Here is a 16,742-nt window from a genome sequence, read left to right on the forward strand (position 1 = left end):
GAGGGTTTTACATCGAAATGTTTACGAGTGATTTACAATGAAAGTATTTACGTGTGCTTTACATCGAAATCATTATGTGGGCTTTACCACGAAATCTTACGTGTCGTTTACGACGAATTCTTTCCCGGCGCTTTACGAGGAATATATTTCGTCGTAAACGACGAAACGTAACGAGTCGTTTATGACAAAACCTCCGTTACGACGGACGTTTAACAACGAAACATCTTTCGAGGTTAATTCGTCGTAACACCCCGTTTACGACGAATTTACAACGAATACTGCTCTAGTAAAAAATATGTTTTCTTGTAGTGATTTTAGATCAAAATCTTTTCTATAGTAATAATTAAATTACGAAAATTGTATTGAAATTAACATATATTGTATTTTGACTGAAATGAAATCATGTGGTACTGAAAGAATGTTAAAAATCACAAATATAAAACATTAACAAAATAAAGATAGTTTAGAAGTGTTCAATATGGTAAAACCGAACTATTTAAAACCAAACCAAACCGAAATAGAGAAAATAGTTTGGATTTGGTACTACTGAATAAACCAAATGAATAATATTTTAAGAAAGTGCAGTATATGAATATGGTTCAATATATTAAGCAATAAAACCGAATAAACCAATGAAACCGATTAATTCAAATATATTAGTATACTTATATATAATTTTTTTAATAATCTGTATTTGATCAATAATTCCAATAAAAATCAGAAAAACTGGTTATAATATTAGTCATTAAAATTATAAAATTAATATAAGATAAAAGTAACGATGATATTATCGCTATTTATTAATTAAATGTTTTAAATATCATAATAATTATATATTAAATATACATTTTTAAAAATAATTGTATATATATATCGTTTGAATAGTTTAATGTTTATTAGTTATATTAAATATCATGATAAATATATAGATATCAAAATAAAAATTTAAATAATAATATTAATTAAACTAATGACGTATTCAATAATTATAGAAAAGATGACGAGTAAACAAATTAACTAAAATCTTAAAGAAGTATCCTAAAATTATGAAAAAGATAACAAATAATCAAATTAACTAAAATCATGGAAAAGATGACAAATCAGCAAATTTACTTTTCAAATAATAGCATAGATAGTTTGTTTGTTATATATTGCAATTTTTTTCTTGGTTTCCCTCCCAAATTATTCTTCAGTCACTACACTAATTACATTTTTTATTTTCTTTTAAAAAATTGGGAGGGAAGGGAAAGAGGGGAGAGAGGCGGAGAAGAAGCTTCTGGGACACACTGAAATGGCGAACGACAATAATCTCTCGAGCTTGGTTCACAAACTCCGTGAACGCGTCGCAGCATCGTCGGCTAATAACCTTGGCCACGCCTACGGAGAAGACGATGCTCTAGAGATTCGATTTCGGGCCGTCATCCCTAATCTTCTGAACGCATACGTCGTCCCTTCTCTGGGTACCAAATCACCACAATCTCTTTCTCTATTTTCTCCTCTGGATGAATTCAATTAGGTTAAACCTCAGATGTGGATGATTGATTTTGCCAGGGAGCAGGAGGGAAGTGACAGCTGTACTGAAGCTTGTTGGTCACACAGCGAGGAATCTTCCAGGAGTTTTCTATCACGGAGATCCTGCTGCTGTTTTCCCTGTGATTGCTCATATTTTGCCCTTTTTCGCTGAACCAGAATTTGTGTAAGTTTGATTGCCCCACTGGTTCCTAAACCGAGTTCCGGTTTAATGTTTTTCTCTTGTTAACCAATTGCAGTCCTGGGCATGTAGTGATACTTGACACTGTTGGATCTCTCTTAATGCTGCTGCGTTCCAACTCAAGGAAGGCCTACCGTATGTTCTTCCAGGACGCTTTGCAGACCATTCAAGGTGCAAAGACCAACTGATTCTGTGAATGTTAATATAATACGAGTTCTTCTACTTAACATGCCTTTTTTCTATGTGTCCACCAGATATGCAACCTATTGCATCACTTCATTCGGATGCATCTCACATTCCGTTTAGGTGTTTCTCTATGTCCTTTTCCGGAGTTTGGGGTGATTCCTGTCATCTCTGTGATCTGCCTGTTGCTAATAAGCCAGCAGAGGGGGATGGTCTTGTGTTGAGCTTATTGGGACCCAAACGGTGGGAGCCTTTTGCTACTTGTGTTATTAAACTCATCTGTAAATGCCTCACTGAGGGGACACTCTACGTTGAGGGTCTCATCCATACATCATTTTTAAAGGCTGCTTGTTCTTTGGTATGCTCTGGTGGTGCTGATCTGCAGATGGTGAGTTGATATTTGCTCATTAGCTTGGTGATTTTTTTTTCTGATTTGTTAGTGTTACTGTGATGATTTTTGGGTATACTAATCTGATATCTGTTTTGATATGGAAGGCATGCTTTGAACTTGCTTCTCTCGTTGGATCTATCCTTAGTTTCAACATGCTCCCTCATTTGGGTTTGATACAGTCAATCATACTCCTTTTAAGTGCAGATGAAGAAGGACTTCCTGTGTACAGGTGTGTTCCCGAACTTGTCAAGATTCTGACATGATTGTGAATTATTTTTAAATTTTTTTGGATCTTTTCTGTTTACCTTCCTCACATATTCCTATGAAACTTCGGATAAATGACCTTCATTTTAAGACTTCAAATTCTGGGTTTGTGTTACAGGAATGCGGTTTATGATTCTACCCTTGGACGTTGCCTTGCGACAGTATATTCCAGTTGTTCTGATGTTACTGTCAAACTAACTGCAGAAAGTATAGTATTGGTCTTTCCTCATGTATTACAGAGAACAAAGAGTGAGGAGCTTAAGGTATATTTGGATCTTATACACATGTCTCAATCTTCTATGAATTTCTGATGAGTTATTTTTATTTTATTTTTGGTGCTGCACTTTCAACAACTTTTTGGTAAATCATGCCTGGGTATTTATGTATGCAGGCTTCCCTGTGCAGTGCATATGTGCGGATTGTGAAATCTTGTCCTCCTTATGTTTGGAAGCTACATTGCCTTCTAGAGTTGCTTCATCTTTCAGAACCTTGTTTTCAATTGATAGAATGTTTTCAAGCAGTTCTTGTAGTTCTTGGGCCTGATTTTTATACAGCCAAATGTGGTAGTCATACAACAGCAGCAAGTGATAGACCTGTTCAGGGTATTAACGCTGGGCAAAAAAGGCATATGGAGGATGGAAGTACCCACAAAAGGAAGCGCCAGAAAGTTGGTGTTGATACTCAACAAGGGGTTTACTTTGCTCCTGAAATTACTGATGAGACTGATGGAAAGGATGCTGCCAATCTGCATAGGATGCTTATTTCAGCTGTAGAATCTTTAAAGCCTCCACCTGCTGGACCTAGTCTATTACGGCCTGAAATTTCGATAGTGGCACTTAGCATTCTCACCAATGCATTTTGTTTATGTCCCTGGACCAGAATGACTTATAGCTTGTTTCGCCAGATGTATGCCTGGATACCCTGGATAGCTGAGCAGGTAACGAGAAACTCCCCAATCCCTTTTCTTATATTAAAGTTTTCAAATGATTTTTTTTTTAAAAATGATTCGTATGTAGGTTGAGAACAAAAACCCTATCATCTTCGACATCTCTCTTTACTTGGAAGGAATATACAATATGCTACTCGTTCTTGGTAACGTTCCTTGTCCACGAAGTCTGACATTCCCTTTTGCTTTATACAAGTTTTGGATCCAGCATTTCTTGATGTTTTCTCCGTTCAGCAGATTTGGATTTACAACATGAATATACAAGTAAAGAGAATGATTTGGATGCGATACAAGTCTTGCTGAAGCTTCCTTGGAAGCACTCTCTACTTTTTAAGAGGCCTAGTTCTCTAGGAAAGGCTAAGTGCTTATCTGTGGGGATATGGACGAAGCTTGGAATACAATCCGGGAGTGGTTTTGATATATTCAGTATGGCTCTTTCAGATGATTCTGAACAAGTGCGAGCTGTTGCTGTTATCTCCATGCCACTTAAAGTTCTTTTCACTGGTCTTGATGCCCTTCCTCATATATTCCGAAGGCTGGAGTAAGTTGATAATTTTACTAATCAAAACCTTTTTTATTGACGAGACACAGTAATTGCACCTATCAAAGCAACTAAAAGAATCATTGAAATGAGTTTGAAAAATGACATTATAATGAATCTAAAGTTCATATTGCTCTTTTTGCTCAGGGTTCTTTTAAAACGTAACTTAACTGTTCTTTTGTCTTACATTCGTAGGCATTTGTTGAAAGAAGAGGATTTGATGGTTAAGAAAACCATTCCTCAGTCTCTTGGCTTCTTATCGTGCCTATATGGATCAAGTACTACTGGCCCAGAGAAAACTGCATGCCATTTATTCCTACATGAAGATCTAAAGAAAGATGAGACTCTGAACTGTCTACTTCAAGGGTTCCAGTGTTCGAAGTGTGATAAACTTATCGAAAGCAAAGATGAGAAGCATTTCAGAATCATAGAGACTCCGGAGATGGGAAATTTAGAAATGGGTCATCATTGTGATTACTCTGATCTTCAATCCTTATATTTTAACCTTCTATATGATGACTCTTCTGAAGAGACTCAACTAGCCTGTGTAGAAGTAATACAAAGAGTTCTTGGTCACACAACCCCAGATATTCTGGTCAGAACAAGGTCTCAATGGATAAGATGCCTTCAATATCTGCTACTTCATGTAAATACAGATGTAAGGGAAGCATTCTGTGCGCAGATCGGTATCTTTGTACAGCAACCTATTGTGAGCTGTTTGTTTCTTGATGAGGATGCTATGGAAAAAAGTTGCGAAAGGAATTTTTTTGATTTGATTGAGAATTCTCTAGCAACAGCGAAAGATCTGCTTGTCATTCAGACTCTCTTGGAAACGGCAGCTGAAGTTATGGTAGCTGTTGATATTACCAGTGAGCTTTTCTTGTTTTCTCTTTTCCTGCTGATTGATCAGCTTGATCATCCAAACTTGATCGTCCGAATAAATGCGTCAAGGTTAATAAATCGGTCATGCTACATCCATGTGAAAGGGGGATTTGCGATGCTACTTTCCAGAGCTGCACATATTCAAACTAAATTGTTTGATAATCTATCTGCCAGGCTGACCATCCGTCCAAATGTAGTAAGAGAATTTGCAGAGGCTGTTTTGGGTGTTGAAACTGAAGAACTAGTGAAGAAAATGGTCCCTGTTGTTCTTCCTAAGCTCTTGGTATATTGGCAGGACAATGCTCAAGCAGCAAAGACCTTGAACGAACTGGCCAAGTTATTAGACACAGATGTGGTACCTCTAATAGTAAATTGGCTACCCAGAGTTCTTGCTTTTGCTCTGAATCAAGAAGAAGAGAAGAATCTCCTCTCAGTTTTGCAGTTGTATCATTCACAGATTGGTTCTGACAACAAAGAAATTTTTTCTGCTGCACTACCTGCACTCTTAGATGAGCTCGTGTGCTTTTTGGACATTGCTGATACACCCGAGACAGATAGACGGTATGTTGTCCTTCTTCTTTTGATGCATGGTTACGGCTCTATCGTGTGCTCATTAATGTTGACATATTAACCGGACTAGATAGAGGTTGTTTAAAGTCGTGAGAGGAAACTTCAATCATCATTTTAAACAAATAACTGAACGTCCTGGTGTTTGTTTGTTCTTATGACATACTGTTTGATTTCAGAATTTTCCTTATGCAGGCTACAGAGACTGCCTGAGGCAATAAAGAAAATCTCAAAAGTCTTAACAAATGCTGAAGATCTTCCAGGATTCTTACAAAACCATTTTGTTGGACTCCTTAACAGTATTGACAGAAAAATGCTTCATGCCGATGATATTTTCCTTCAGAAACAAGCATTGAAGCGTATTAAGCTGCTCATTGAGATGATGGGTCATTATCTCAGCACATATGTGCCGAAGCTTATGGTTCTCCTTATGCATGCCATTGACAAAGATGCACTTCAGAGCGAGGGTCTCTTTGTCTTGCATTTTTTCACAAAAAAATTGGCTGCCGTCTCGCCGTCTAGCATAAAACATGTGATTTCTCAGGTTTTTGCGGCGCTTATACCCTTCTTGGAAAGAGAGAAGGAAGGTCCCCATGTATGTCTAGACGAAGTGGTGAAAATTCTTGAAGAACTTGTTTTGAAGAATAGAGATATACTAAAGCAGCACATCTGTGAGTTCCCACTCTTACCTAGCATACCTTCTTTAGCAGGACTGAACAATGCTATTCAAGAAGCACGTGGATTAATGAGCCTGAAGGATCAGTTACGGGAAATTGTAAATGGTATGAAACATGAGAACCTGAATGTTAGATACATGGTGGCATGTGAGCTAAGCAAATTGTTATATCAAAGAAATGAAGATGTTGCTGCACTGATTTCCGATGAACTTATGTCAGACATGGAGATCTTGAGCTCTTTGATCACATCGTTACTACAGGGATGTTCAGAAGAATCAAGAACTACAGTGGGTCAGAGGTTGAAGTTAGTCTGTGCAGATTGTCTTGGAGCTGTAGGTGCTGTTGACCCCGCCAAAGTGAGAGTTGCTTCGTGCAACCGTTTTAAAATCCAGTGCTCAGATGATGATCTTATCTTTGAGCTCATCGACAAACACTTGACAAGAGCTTTTAGAGCTGCACAGGATACAATCATACAAGACTCTGCTGCTCTTGCTATACAGGAATTACTAAAGATTGCTGGTTGTGAGCCATCATTAGCTGGGAATGTTGTTGTCCTTACGCCTCAGGAACCTGTGCAAGTCAGTGTATCTGGTTCAATAAAGTATGGACGTAGCAGTGAAGTGAATGAAAGGGGACAAAAACTATGGGGCCGGTTCTCAAACTATGTTAAAGAACTAATAGCTCCCTGCCTGACTTCAAGGTTTCAGCTTCCAAATGTGTCTGACCCTGGATCAGCTGGACCAATTTATCGGCCTTCTATGTCATTCAGAAGATGGCTATCCTACTGGATAAAGAAATTGACAGCACATGCAAATGGATCCCGTGTAAGCATATTTGCTGCTTGCCGGGGCATAGTGCGTCACGATATGCAGACAGCTACTTATCTCTTACCATATTTAGTTTTGGATGTTGTTTGCCATGGGACCGAGGCAGCACGGCTTAGCATTTCGGAAGAGATCCTTTCTGTTCTTGATGCTGCTACATCAGAAAATAGTGGGGCAAACAATTTTGGTGTTGGTCAGAGTGAAGTTTGTGTTCAATCTGTTTTCACGCTTCTTGACAACCTTGGGCAATGGGTTGATGATGTGAAGCAGGGAGTAGCACTCTCATTGTCTGTACAGTCATCAGGCGGTAGACAAGTAGCATCCAAATCAAAAGACCAGGTTTCAACTTCAACAACAGAACAGGATCAACTTCTTGTACAGTGTAAATATGTGTTGGAGCTTTTGCTTGCTATTCCCAAGGTGACCCTTGCTAGGGCATCATTCAGGTGTCAAGCATATGCTAGGTCGTTGATGTACCTTGAATCCCATGTACGTGAAAAGTCGGGTTCCTTGAATCCGGCAGCTGAGAAGACAGGCTTCTTTGAAAATGCTGATGTTTCTTCTCTGATGGGAATATACAGCTGTCTTGACGAGCCTGATGGTCTTTCTGGCTTTGCAAGTTTAAGCAAATCGTTAAGTTTGCAAGACCAATTGTTGATAGATAAGAAATCTGGTAACTGGGCAGAAGTTTTTACTGCATGTGAACAAGCCCTTCAGATGGAACCAACATCAGTTCAAAGACACTCAGATGTTCTTAATTGCTTACTTAACATGTGCCACCATCAGACAATGGTCACTCATGTTGACGGACTAATTTCCAGAGTACCTGAGTACAAGAAAACGTGGTGTACGCAAGGTGTACAAGCTGCATGGAGACTCGGAAAATGGGACTTGATGGATGAGTATCTTGGTGGAGCAGATGAAGAAGGTCTACTCTTCAGTAGTTCAGACAGTAATGCCTCTTTTGACAGAGATGTTGCAAAGATTCTCCAAGCAATGATGAAGAAGGATCAATATTCCGTAGCTGAGAGAATAGCAATTTCCAAACAAGCTCTCATTGCTCCTCTAGCTGCTGCAGGCATGGACTCCTATACACGAGCTTATCCTTTTGCTGTCAAACTTCACTTGCTAAGAGAGCTAGAGGACTTCCAGGCGCTTCTTAATGGGGAATCATATCTGGAGAAATCATTTAGTACAAGTGATCCAGTGTTTTCAAAAGTAGTTGATAACTGGGAGAACCGGCTCAGGTTCACTCAATCATCATTGTGGACAAGGGAAACCCTTTTAGCTTTCCGAAGGCTTGTCTTTGGTGCCTCTGGGCTTGGTGCTCAAGTTGGGAACTGTTGGCTTCAATATGCAAAGCTTTGCCGTTTGGCTGGGCACTATGAGACAGCTCACAGGGCAATTTTGGAAGCTCAGGCTTCTGGTGCACCTAATGTTCACATGGAAAAGGCAAAACTTCTTTGGATAACTAGGCGTTCGGACAGTGCCATTATAGAGCTACAACAATCTCTCCTGAATATGCCTGAGGGAGTTGTTGACTCCACTGTAATTTCTTCTATCAATAGCTTATTGATGGCTCCCCCAAATCCAGAGCCAGCAGTTCGTAACACACAATCTTTCAGTGACAAAAAGGATGTTGCGAAGACGCTTCTTCTGTATACCAAATGGATCCACCACAGCGGGCAAAAACAAAAGAAAGATGTTTTAAATCTTTACACCCAAGTGAAGGACTTGCAGCCCTGGGAAAAGGGATATTTCCACCTGGCTAAGTATTATGATGAACTATATGTTGATGCAAGAAAGTGTCAACAAGAGAGCATTGTATTGAGCTCTGCAGGCAGCAAAAAAGGTTCAGTCTCGTCGAACTCGGGCACTGAGAAAGCAGGGTGGGAGTACCTATTTAAGGGAATGTATTTCTATGCTAAGGGACTTCACAGTGGGCACAAGAATCTCTTTCAAGCACTTCCGAGGTTGTTAACACTATGGTTTGACTTTGGTACTATCTATCAAATGAGTGGTTCAGCAGGAAATAAGGAAATGAAAAGTACTCATATGAAGGTAGTACTGACTGTGTACTCTCTATTTTATATAGCTCTTCGATATTTAATACTTCTCCTATTTCATAAGTTAACAATATTTTTGATTGTTCTGGCAGATAATGAGTTTAATGAGGGGCTGCTTAAAGGATCTGCCAACCTATCAATGGTTAACTGTGTTGCCTCAGTTGGTATCTAGAATCTGTCACCAGAACGGGGAAACAGTGCAAATGGTTAAAAATATAATCACCTCTGTTCTACACCAATTTCCTCAGCAAGGGCTCTGGATTATGGCTGCTGTTTCGAAATCAGCTGTTCCTGCTAGGAGGGAAGCAGCTGCAGAAATTCTACAAGGTGCACGGAAAGGTTTCAACCAAAGTGACAGAGGGCACAATATGTTCATTCAGTTTGCTAGCTTGACTGATCATTTCATTAAACTGTGCTTCCATGGGGGACAACCAAGATCCAAGATTATTAATATAGCGACTGAGTTCAGTGCCTTGAAAAGAATGATGCCGCTGGACATCATCATGCCAATTCAACAATCTCTTACAATTACCCTACCAGCATTCGATACGAAGAATAATGAACGACACTCTGCCAGTGTCTTTTCTGGTTCGGATCTACCAACTATATCTGGTATAACTGATGAAGCCGAGATACTTTCATCCCTTCAGCGCCCAAAGAAGGTATGCTTTTCCCTTTTTCACGGATTGAAAATGTGATTCTCTGGTTCCATGATTCTCTGCACTGCTCTCTGCTCGTCTCCTTTTATGTCTGCTAATAACATAAGATACATTTTTATCTTCGAGAATCAGTCCCAACAAATTGTATTTTGTATATTCAGATTATTCTGCTGGGAAATGATGGTATTGAGTATCCGTTCCTCTGCAAGCCCAAGGATGATCTAAGGAAAGATGCTCGGATGATGGAATTTACTGCGATGATAAACAGGTTACTATCCAAATATCCCGAGAGCAGGCGAAGGAAGCTATATATCCGCACATTTGCAGTAGTTCCGCTGACTGAGGACTGTGGTATGGTGGAGTGGGTTCCACATACACGTGGACTCCGCCATATTTTACAGGATATATACATGTCCTGTGGGAGGTTTGATCGGCAGAAAACAAATCCTCAAATTAAAAGAATATATGATCAGTGTGCTGCTAAAAAGGAGTGTGAGATGCTCAAGACCAAGATCCTCCCTATGTTCCCTCCACTTTTCCATAAATGGTTCTTGACAACGTTTTCTGAACCAGCTGCTTGGTTTAGGTCGCGTGTAGCTTATGCTCACACCACAGCAGTTTGGTCCATGGTTGGGCATGTTGTTGGACTTGGGGACCGTCATGGAGAAAATATACTCTTTGATTCTACTTCAGGTGACTGTGTTCATGTAGACTTCAGTTGCTTATTTGACAAAGGCCTGCAACTGGAGAAGCCTGAGTTGGTGCCATTCAGATTGACCCAGGCAAGCTCTCGTTTGTATGTGTGTTCTATTTTGATACTTTTGCCCCCTTGGTTATATAATAATAATGACCATGTAAAATGTTGGTTTGCCAAACGACAGAACATGATAGATGGTTTGGGCATCACTGGATATGAGGGCATCTTCATGAAGGTATGTGAAATCACTCTCACAGTGTTGAGGACACATAGGGAGACACTGATGAGCATCCTGGAGACCTTCATCCACGATCCTCTTGTGGAGTGGACAAAATCACACAAATCAAGCGGTGTAGAAGTTCAGAACCCACATGCACAGGTTTGCATAATAGTCTGATGCTTCTCGTACATGTCATTCACTGCTATTCATACCTTTTGTCTTCTAATTGAACGTGTGATAAACTTGGCAATAACAGCGGGCCATAAGCAGCATTGAAGCCCGGCTGCGCGGGGTGGTTATTGGTGTTCCCCTACCAGTAGAAGGGCAAGCTCGCCGGTTAATTTCTGATGCAGTTTCACTTGAGAATCTTGGGAAGATGTATATCTGGTGGATGCCCTGGTTCTGATTTAAACCTATCAAATATTGCATGGTGCCACTTAATTTTAACATGGAAATAATAAATATCCTATGAAATGCCTTATTTGTGCCTCTTAATCACAGCACAGAACAATAGATTTAAGTTGATTGTTCATGAGTCGCCTATGGCAACATGGGTGGCTACAAATATTGCCAAAAGTAATTTATCTACATACAAATCTTACCCCGACGCTCCTTCTTTAGTCCCAAGCCAACCATCGATGAACTGGTCAAAGCATTTTCTTCGCTGGAGATGGTGCAATCGCCAGAGTTTCTTGCATGGTTCACCTGGATCAATGTCTCCTCTATGAGAGTTTGGGAGGCACATCGTCCGTGTCATCGGATCCTCCAATAAGCGCAATCCCATCTCCAATCATTGCAAATCGCTCATCTATTATCATTCTCTTCAAACAGATCAAAATCACTCTTCACATTAGTCTTCTTACTTCTTGTAGATACAAAATTGAAAATATATCCCATCACACTCGAATAAAAAATACAACCTTGCGCAATCTTAATATCATCATTGGTTGTAAATATATAGAAAATGAAATTTCGATAACTGTCACTTGAAGCTTGATTTCTGACTTGATTCTCGTATGTCAAACCTTAGATATGTGTGCCTCATCCTGGAGACACTTGAATCAATCTACTAAACCAGAAGAAAAAACCAAGACCACTTGGTCTACTTGAGGCTTCCAGATCAGTTTTGTGCCACTGAAGTTGGAATTGACATAGCTTACTTTTCTATATTGGTTCTCCTGATTGAAAAAATAACATTTGTCAAATCATACACCCTTGCTTTTGATTAATATTTGTTATTTCTTCCAGGTTGTTTTTTCGAGTACATATATATACTGAAACATGATTTTTTTTGTTTTCTGATTATGATATTTTTATAGAGTAATAAGATGAACAAAGAAAAAGGTGTTACAAAAAAAAAAGATGAACAAAGAAAAAAAATATATTGAGAACAAAGAGAATAAATGTATTGGGAAAAAGAGTGATTAAACTGCTGAACACAATCGAGACTGATTTGCTGAACACAATCGAGACTGATTAAGATAATTGTTTTTAAAGCCTTCTCGTCAGACTGCATCATTGCCATTACTCTGCCACTTAAACCACTGCCGTTTTCACCCTGCCATAGCTTGCCATTTTGGGTGCATGCTTTGCTGCAAACCTTATGAGCATGCTACAGAACAAACTGGCGCCTTGAACCATGCTATATATATGTTCCAGGATCTGTTAACTAGTCTATACATGTTGTAGCTGTATTGATTATTACATGGCCATGGCCCATGGGAAGCGAAGGAAGAAGTAAATGCTAGTTTTGTTTCTTAACTGTGTTTAGTAGGAAAAGAACGATCACGAGAGTCGTTATTTTCCTTTTGTCTCAGTTTTTTAATCTTTAAAACTTAGCTCTTTGATTTGGATGCACAAATAGAAACTTCAAGGAATCAATCAACCTGAGCTGTTGTTGTTTAGTTAGGGTGTTCTCTACAGAATACATATATAAACAGAGTGGGGGAAGACGTACATATACCAATGTCAAAGAAGTTCTACCCATAAGCATAGAGACACCACAAGAACTGAGACAATACTATGAATTCAAGCAAGAAACGGGACCACATCAATGTAGAGGCTGCTCTCTGAAAGCTGTGTGTTGGTGACCAATACAAGTAGGGGCCTAGCGTAAGAGTCTATGAAAGTCAGAGACCATCATTGCTTTATAAACTCCGATTTTCATTTGGATCATCTGAAAGAGAATCAAACCAAGAAACAAAAAGCTTTTGGCCATTTCTAACATTTCTAAAAGAAAAGAAGCTATTTTGATTTCCAAATTGTTATGTTTATTGGGAAAATGCTCATTTCATAAACTATTTTGGGATTCACTCAATACAATAAGCATCAATGTATCTCTGAAATTTCTCATCCAACACAAAAAAAAAAAAGAACTTAGAACAGATGATGAAATGTTTGCGGAGAGCAAATTCATCCGACGATCTTTCTCTGCCTGAGGAATCTAGCGATCGGAGGAGTCAACGCCATGGTGATCGGCACCCTTATCGGAAACAGGGCCTTATTGCACAGAACCGCCAAAGCTAGGGCTCCGCCTGCTGATTTCGCCAGCTGACGGCTCTTTTCCTCCGCCGAAGCTTTCTCATCGGACGAGAACCAAGGGATTTGGTACTTGTCCAGGAGCGACTCCACATCCACGTTGTTCTTGATGGCGATGTAGAATCCGCTGATCGAGACGCCGGAGACGGAGAAATGGACCCCCAGCGCTACTTTCCCGTACTTCTTCACTATCTCCTTGAGCCGACTCGCCATCGATGATCACCGAGAGAACTAAACCGAGCAGCAAGTCTTCGATTTAGGGTTTATCTCTCAAACCCCCTCCCCTCCTCCTGTGGGCCATTTTGGTCTAATCTCTTTGGTTTGTTGTCACTTCTTTTGGCCCATTTCAAAGCCCGTTTATAATTTTAAAAAATACTAATATAAGAAATGTGTTATGAAATATTTTATGGATGTCCATGTAATCCCATAAGTCCATGTTCTAGAGGTTTTAAACTCTAGTATTGTATTCCTATACAGTAGAATTTCTATAAATTAATAATGTTGGGATTTTGAAATTTTATTAATTTATAGAGATATTAATTTACAAAAGTTTCTTTATTTAGATTTTTTATTTTAAGATATATTTATTATAAGATAAGAAAAATATTTGATTTTAGCTTATAGACATTAATTTTTATTTTTTGAAATTTGACATTTATATTATTTCGTTATATTATTTTGTGTATATAATATATATTATATAGAACTTAAATGTGGTTATAGATATAATATTACTAAATCTTCTTAAAAATATATTAAGTGCTAAGAAAATATAGAAGTAATTCCATTATAAATATAAAACTAACAATATAATAATAAGTTTTTACTTATATAAATATGTATACATATAAATTATTAATTTATAATTTTAATGGGACCATATATTTACATAGAATTTTCTAAAAAAATATTATCTTATTGTGTCAAATTTTGAACCGGCCCAAGTTACGACCGGCAAAATTTATTAATTTATAGGGATTATTAATTTATCGTGTAATAATTTATAGAGGTTCTACTGTATATAGGTATCGTTGTCAACACGTTATCAGCACGAGCAATATCCAAATTCACGATCTAACCCTAGCCGCCTAAAAAAAACCCTAACCACTGAGCAAAACAAAACTCTCTAGCTAATGAGTGCAATTAAAAACCCTAATCCACATATCGATGAAAAACAAAAGAGTCGAGAGTCGTAGTTGATTTACGAACAATCTCTTCGACACGTCCATTCCAACTGACGAGTCAACGTTCCTATTGTCGAGTCAAAGGAATGCCCCACCTTTCCAACTCAGATAAGTTCTCATGAGTCATGACTTATAAATCTGACGATTACTTTTATTGATTTGTTCCATATGCCATCAATTGTTTAATAAACATGCTTCGTATTGGGAAAAATCATATTCTGTCTTTGTTCAGTTTGTTTAGACTTTAGTATTCATGTATTCATGTTTAGTATAATTATAAGATTGATCAAAAAAAAAAAAAATCCGTAAACATTATTACTTTACTATCTCATGTTTTGATTGCATGTTCTAAAGCGTTGGATTTGGTATTATCTTATGCCGGTTTAATCACTTATAGGTTTTAGTCTTATCACATCAAAAATTTACGAAAGATGTTTGTTAGACGTGCTTGACTTATAATTTTGTTTCATCGCCATATATATTAAGGCGTGCTATAGTGCTTCATAATATTAATCGCGAATCGTTGGTTTGTTTGGTGTAGTATGATATTAATTAATTGTTGATTTAATATAAAGCACATGGAGTGACATGTTTATTAACTATTAATACTCTGATCACACGTATAGTTGGTTTGGTTTGATGATAGTTAATTTAATGTTTCAAAAGATATTTATGACTGTCAATTTGAAACCCTTTTAGTATTGAAAAAGGAATCATAAGAATATCGTTTGTATTAATCAATTCTTAACAAACACATGATTTATTTATTATATCATTTGTTTCATTGTAATATTTATATTTGATATATATGAATTTGAAACTAATTTTGTTTATCCAATGTTGATTAATGCCATGTTTTCATGAGCAAAGTTCTGAATGTTTTACAAACAGTGTTTTATAATTTTTTTTTTTTTTTTTTTAAGGTAACCGCGGGTTTCCGGCGACCGTGGTCAACCGACTATTCCCGCGAGGCCCACGGCATTCCACGTATTCTTGGAATTTAACCCTAGCCCGGGTGGCCAGCGGGACTCGAACTGCGGGTACCGTATTGGGGGTTTTCCCCTCAAGTACCACTAGTCCAAAGCCGCTGGTTTGTATATATATATTCTTATAAAAGAGATTTTATATCAAAAGTTTTTCCACACCATCTCCATATCAAAGCTCGAGTCTCTGATGCACTTCCCATTCAGATAAGTATATACCATTTACATATCAACTGTCAAATATTTAATAATCAAAACCCACTTTTTAGTATTGATTTTAACAATACTCTGTTTTGAGAATCGAATATATGATGCTACCTCTTAAAAATCCATAGTATGTTTTAATATATGTATATTCTGGTTGGTAAAAGTATAGTACGTGGTTGACTTGGTTTATTGGTTTATTTTTATTTTTTTAAACTGGTTAGTATTTACTATTTAGTAACTTCGTAGTCTTTAAATTTTAAATGGTTTTTTGCAAAATTGATTCAAAACTCAAAATCAAACTAACCCATGATTTTTTGGATTTTTCTTTTGTCATATTCACCCCACAAGTTCATATTATTCACGAAAATGCCATTAATTTTTTTTTCTTTTTTTTCGAAAATGACATTTTTACTCTCTCAACTTCGTCATATTCAAGTATTTACAAGATTGTCATTACAATCAATACACCAACCACCATGAACAACCAATTTGAAGCTCTTAATGCACCTCAAATCGATTTGCACTCTCTCTTTCTCACTTGTTATGAACAAAAAACAACATCTCTTTCACTTTGCCTACATATTAATCCAAAAAACTCAAGCTTTTGATTCATTTTTTTTTATTGTTGATAGAGCCATTCAAGCATACTATTCTTGGTAGGTTACTTTCGTTTGAGGTTTTGGGTGGTTGGAGAAGACTCTGTGTGTTAAGGAAGTCATCTCACTTGTTTAAGATATGAAATTGAAATTTAGATCTGTTCGCGTAGAAGACTTACCCGTAAGTAGTCTGGCTGTAGAAGACTTACGGGTAAGTCTTCTGGTCAAACGGACGACTTACTTGTAAGTCATTATCTTTGTTTGTTAAAAAAAAAATCTAGAGAATACCCTAGACGACTTATCAGTAAGTCGTCTCCGGGAAAACAAAAATTTCAATATTTTATTGAAGCTAGACGCCTTATCTGTAAGTCGTCTCAGGTTACTTTTGCAATTGGAAAATAACTTTTCATTGATCGTGTTGGAATCATTGATGGGTTGAATCCGCAGCATATCACTGATGCAATGAAGAACATATTTGGCATGACACTTGATTACACTACTTCATACATAGAACTTTTATATGCACAAACATTGGTGAGAGGATCAGCAGAAGATGGGTATTCGCGTCTGCCATCATATCTCGAGCAAATCTCCTTAGCAAATCCC

At 37.7% G+C, this 16,742-nt stretch overlaps 2 protein-coding genes across 2 annotated transcripts; one reads left to right on the forward strand and one right to left on the reverse strand.

Moving 5' to 3' along the window:
• The first annotated feature begins 1,291 nt into the window (after positions 1-1,291).
• On the forward strand, positions 1,292-11,228 carry LOC106342817 (serine/threonine-protein kinase ATR). The gene is made up of 15 exons (XM_013781852.1): positions 1,292-1,460; positions 1,552-1,696; positions 1,770-1,882; positions 1,966-2,282; positions 2,390-2,514; positions 2,668-2,812; positions 2,941-3,486; positions 3,566-3,641; positions 3,733-4,036; positions 4,232-5,479; positions 5,681-9,047; positions 9,145-9,714; positions 9,873-10,493; positions 10,593-10,787; positions 10,885-11,228. Exons 1-15 carry the CDS (start codon positions 1,292-1,294, stop codon positions 11,032-11,034), a joined length of 8,091 nt encoding a protein of 2,696 aa, XP_013637306.1. The 3' UTR covers positions 11,035-11,228.
• Positions 11,229-12,864: 1,636 nt separating this feature from the next.
• LOC106340020 lies at positions 12,865-13,441 on the reverse strand. The gene has a single exon (XM_013778890.1). The coding sequence runs from the start codon at positions 13,377-13,379 to the stop codon at positions 13,041-13,043; it is 339 nt and encodes a 112-aa protein (XP_013634344.1). The 5' UTR covers positions 13,380-13,441; the 3' UTR covers positions 12,865-13,040.
• Between the last annotated feature and the right edge of the window lie 3,301 nt (positions 13,442-16,742).

This window comes from Brassica oleracea, chromosome C4, assembly GCF_000695525.1.
Source record: "Brassica oleracea var. oleracea cultivar TO1000 chromosome C4, BOL, whole genome shotgun sequence".
NCBI lineage: Eukaryota > Viridiplantae > Streptophyta > Magnoliopsida > Brassicales > Brassicaceae > Brassica > Brassica oleracea.

What these genes read in the sequence shown, in the direction of transcription:
- LOC106340020 (XM_013778890.1), bottom strand. Translation starts at nt 13,379, where the DNA reads ATGGCGAGTCGGCTCAAGGAGATAGTGAAGAAGTACGGGAAAGTAGCG.
- LOC106342817 (XM_013781852.1), top strand. Translation starts at nt 1,292, where the DNA reads ATGGCGAACGACAATAATCTCTCGAGCTTGGTTCACAAACTCCGTGAA. An exon ending in GAAGGACTTCCTGTGTACAG is followed by an intron (nt 2,515 to 2,667) that starts GTGTGTTCCCGA and finishes TTTGTGTTACAG; the next exon opens with GAATGCGGTTTATGATTCTA. An exon ending in TACCCTGGATAGCTGAGCAG is followed by an intron (nt 3,487 to 3,565) that starts GTAACGAGAAAC and finishes ATTCGTATGTAG; the next exon opens with GTTGAGAACAAAAACCCTAT.